General features: G+C 51.1%; 1 protein-coding gene across 1 annotated transcript; it reads right to left on the bottom strand.

The window, feature by feature from the left end:
* Nucleotides 1–479: 479 nt before the first annotated feature.
* On the bottom strand, nt 480–4,460 carry GDF2 (growth differentiation factor 2; the record flags this gene model as incomplete). Its single annotated transcript, XM_079708283.1, has 2 exons — nt 480–1,432; nt 4,115–4,460. The coding sequence occupies 2 exons, from the start codon at nt 4,458–4,460 to the stop codon at nt 480–482; spliced, it is 1,299 nt and encodes a 432-aa protein (XP_079564409.1).
* Between the last annotated feature and the right edge of the window lie 392 nt (nt 4,461–4,852).

Below are 4,852 nucleotides of genomic sequence, written 5' to 3' on the forward strand. Positions count from 1 at the left end.
GTGGGAATAACGTGGAGTGGGTGTGGCGCACACAGCCCATTCCTTTCCCCTTCACTCCCTGAGGTTATTGGAATAAACCCTATGCCTCTCACGTCCTTTAATTTCCATTAATCTCTGTGCATCTCCCGTCTGCACTCCTTGGCCTCGTTTTCGCTCAGTTTTCTGCTGACTCTGGATCATTTTTCTCTTGTCCCCTTTTCTTCATCTCCCCTTCCACCCCAGCAACACTTCCAGGCTTTCCTCTTCTCCCCAAACCCCCATTGCCCGTCGGCATCCCCTCCCCTGCGGTTCAACCCAGTGGTGTGTGCTTGGGGTGGGCTGTGAGAGGGAGAACAGGTCTTTACCGCAAGGACCTGGTGGCTCCCCTTCCTCCTCCAGCCTGCCACCCAGGGGGACTTAGTCTCTGTCATGCCCAGCAGGACACAGGACCTCTCACTAGGAGCCCCCTCCACCCTGCCTCCCCCACCCATGGGCCAGCACTACCTGCACCCACACTCGGCCACGCTCATCCCTTCATAGTGGTACTTGAGGGTGGGGACCCCCATGTCATCCTTGTAGAGGATGGAGATGGGGCTCAGTTTGGTGGGCACACAGCAGGCCTTGCCCACCTTCATGGGGAACTTGAGATGCACCAGGGTCTGCACGATGGCGTGTTTTGTTGGGGTCACATCGTCAGCAAGGGGGAAGAAGCAGCCACCTTTACATTCAAAGGCATCATACTCCTTGGGCGCGATGATCCAGCTGTCCCAGCCGATGTCCTCGAAGTTCACCCGCAGGGAGGTCTTCTGACAGTGGTTGTTGGCCCCGGCACTCCTCTTCCGTCTGGCCAAAGATGAGCTCACGGCCATGTGGCTTTGCACATCCTCCTCCTCCTCCTCGTCCTTGTTCTCACCTGCCTCCATCAGGCTGTTCTTGAACAGCTTCTTGAGCACACTCTCCTGCTCATGGCCGATCATCTCCCTGAGCTCCAGCCTGGTCTCCTTGGTGCCATTGCTGCGGTCATTGGAGAAGACGACAAAGAAGGGCAGGTTTTTGGAGCTGGGGGGGACACTGATATCCAGCTTGTCACAGCCCTTCCTGTGACTCTCCACTGTCACTTCCAGTTTGTTTTTGCTCTTAGTGGGGTCTGCTCGGACCCACCTCTTCACAGCACTGGACACCTCAAAGTTCTCCCAGCCTTCGTCCCGGATATCCTGGGACACCAGAAAGGTCTTGGTTCCCCCAGAAGCATCCCAGGCATTGGCTCCATCCAGAACATCATAAATGACCACGTTTCCTTTCAGCTCGTGAGAGGAGTCCACGTGACTTTGACAGGAGAGGTAGAGTCGGATCTCGGCCCTGGTGATCTGCTCATGCCTGGGAATGGAGATGTTGAAGAGCAAGATGTGTTTCTGGAAAGGGAAGTCTTCTGTGGTGGCTATAGAGACGGCATCTGAAATGCAAATACACGGTGACAGTCATCTGCTGGGAGAGTCTGTTTTCATGACACCAAAGCTGAGACTCATGGTTTAGATGAAAGGGCATCCGGCATGACATTGTCTACCTCTATCAAATCTCTGTTTGTTTTCACTTAAGCCCTTAATGTAGAAGGGTATTTTAAAATGTACCTTTGGCATCTTCCAAAGAAAAACAGAGGCAGGAGATTCATCACATTGAAATTGACAGCTCCAGCTGTTTATTGAGCACTTACTATGTGCCCAGCTTTGCACCAGGAGCTTTGCATATTATATTTCACTTTTCTCTTCACACTGACCCCCAGAAGATCTAATTATTATTCCACTTTTACAGATGTGGAGACTGGGACTTAGGGTGTTTAACTGCCAAAGTGCATGCATCCTGTAATGATCCTCACTTAAAAAAAAAAAAAGAATCAAATAAACAAAACAGAAAAGCACACTGTCAGCCTCAGAGTGCAGATCCTGAGTGTATGATTTTAAAGGAGAGATCATGGGAGGGGATGGTAAAATTCCAACATTATGGCAATGTTAAAAATCTCAGCATCTAAATGGTGTAAAAAATCATTCAGAATTGTAACTTCTGAGCAAAATGAAAGTGGATGATTTTTTTTAATGTTTGAGGGAAAAATATATTAACCTCAACAGCTTGGTCATGTTAGGCACACATAGGGCTTGCCTTTTAGCCACACAACTGTTTCACTTTCCCACTCCCCTGGCTGACACCTGGCCATTAGCACATCTCTATTATACCAGGGCCTGGTCGCAAAGAGGGAAGAGAAGTTGTGTTTTTTGAGCACCTACTATGTGCCAACATGAGAGGATACTGTGTGCTATGGTGAAACCCAGCAGTGTCTGACAGACTGAAGTGCCAATCCTGACTCTCTCCCTTCTAGGCTTGTGACCTTGGAGAAGTCCTGAGTCTCTCTGGGCCTCAGTTTCCTCATCTGTAGAATGGGACTCATCCTACCAACCTCCCAGTGTTGGTGTGAGCCTTCAACAAGAAGGCACATGGAACTTACCCAACACTGTCCCTGGTTCACAGCAGATGCTCAATCAGTATTTCTGTGTCCTCCCAAGACCATCTTCCCTACTTGGGCACAGCTCCCCCACCCCCAAGCACGTGGCCTTTCACACAGCTCTCTGTGTCCCCTCACCCAGCATGGATGTGTCAGTCTAGCTCCTGCAGCATGTGGTGAGCCACCGTGGCATATGTGAGTCATGAGTGGGGTCCATGAGCAGTGCATTAACCACCTGCTGTGCTCTTACTGTGGCACACCTAGAAGACGGCCCTGGGACTGCATCAGACACTTAGAGAACAAGTACCCTCCCCCTCTGAGCCGTACTCAGGCCATCTGTGAAGGGAAGCATAATTGGCCTTCACAGCAGTACTGGCCACAGGCAGGGCTGGGATCAGATCAGAGCACTTGTTTCCAGGACATGGACAATGATGGGAGAGTGGGGAGGGGTCCCTGCGATGGCTGTGAATGCTGGACTCCCAGACTACAGGATTTGGTGATTAGGTCCAGCCAAAGAAGCCTGGCATTTCCCTAAAGCACAGGTTACAGACACGCCCCATGGGCATAGTGAGACACTGGCAGTATCTGTATGACCTGCAGACCACATTTAAGAACAAAAAATTAAGCCCTGCAGACTTCATTTTTTAAAAATTAAGCCAGTGTTTTAGAAACCAGGCAAGTTCACATAAAATCCAGAATTTTCTTCTTCTTTTGGGCCATCAGAAAATACAGCCTTGCCAGGCATGCAGCATGACCACAGCATCCTTTAGCTAGGGCGTATGCCTGTTAAGAGTCTGCAGGTCTCAAGCCCAGGAGGGATGAAGCCCTGAGTGCCTGGCTGGTTAGAGAGAGGCTGCAGCCGTATTGAAAGTGAGCTGTGCGGACAGGTGGGCCTGGGTCAGAATCCAGCTGCTTAACTAATATGTGAACTGGGCAAGTTCCCTCAGAGTCTGCAAGCCTTGGCTCCCCTGCTCACAAGATCATGTCACCTACATTGTGTGAATTAGTGGACATAAGCCCTAAGTTGACATTTGTTATCTTCTAGTCCTCCTAAATCAGTGAAATTATTTTATATTTAGAAAATAATTAAGTTGTCCTCAGACAACTTCTTCTTGCTGTTAATGCTTCTCTCTCAGAGGAATTCATCTGAATTTTAAACACCTTCTGATGAGAGAGAAATAGACATTCCTTCGGTGTTTAAAAATATACCAGTTAGTTGGAGGCTAAATAAGTTGTCTGTGTCTAAGTAGGAAGGGGACAGTATGGGAAGGGGGAGGTAGGGAAGGGATGGAAGGAAGGGAACTGGCACTCCTTCAGCACCTACTGTGTTAAATGTGGCTCTGGGTGCAGGGAGGGAGAATCTTCTAGAGCAGAGCTGTCCAGTAGAACTTTCTGCAATGATGAAACTGTTCTATAATCTCCACTGTCCTATAGGGTAGCCATAGTCATGCATGATTGCTGAGCACTTGCATCCAAGCTAGTGAAACTAAATAACTAAATTATTCATTTTATTTCATTTAAATTAATTTAAATTGAAACATAAAGTCCCATGTGTCCAGTGGCCGCCATACTGGGCAGCGCAGCCTTGGACCACTGAGTCCCCCACCCCGACCCGGGGCGCCCCGGTGGAGCCGACTCTACCTTCCATGCTGAAGCTGCGCACGATATTGGATGCGGGGGTGGATGTCTTGTCGGTGGTGTATCTGTTGTACAGGTCAATCATGTACTGCGGCGGCTCGGCTCGGGTTTTGTCCTGGGAAGGGACCCCGCTCAGGTTGAGGCTGCGCAGGAAATCCACCTTCATGTTCTCCAGAAACATCCTCAGGTCGAAGGTGCCCCCCTCCCGCTCGCCTCCAGACCCGCCTAGCAGGCGGTGGGCATCTGCCCCAGCCGACCCCCGCCCCCGGATCTCCAGTGGCTTCCCCTGCGCGGAGCAGGCCAGCAGGGAGAGCACAGGCAGGGCCACCCAGAGCGCCCCGCGGCACATCTTGGGATGCTCTAGCCCTGCTCCGGAGACTGCGGCAGCCGCGGTGTGTTAGCGGGTGCGGGGAGGAGCCGGGAAGGAGCCGGCCTGCATTGTCCTGCCCTCCGCTCTGCACCGCGCACCCGGGCCAATTCACAGGCTCTCACCCGCCTGCCGTCCCCGAAGTGCCCTCCGCTTGTTCTTATCTGGCCCTTGATGCTGTGCTCAGGCCTCTTATCTAAGAGAGCTCTCTGTTAATGAAGGCTCTATAAACATCTGACAAACACACAGGGCTTGTGGGAAGGACACGGCCTGCTGCAAAAATCTGAATTTCTCCGTGGGGTTATCGCCCCCTAATTAGGATCCTTTCTCATTTCCTTGCCAGCTCTGTTCAGAAGAATCTCGAGACAGGGTGA

The sequence above is a fragment of the Hyperoodon ampullatus genome (genome assembly GCF_949752795.1).
Source record: "Hyperoodon ampullatus genome assembly, chromosome: 1".
In the NCBI taxonomy this organism is placed as follows: domain Eukaryota; kingdom Metazoa; phylum Chordata; class Mammalia; order Artiodactyla; family Ziphiidae; genus Hyperoodon; species Hyperoodon ampullatus.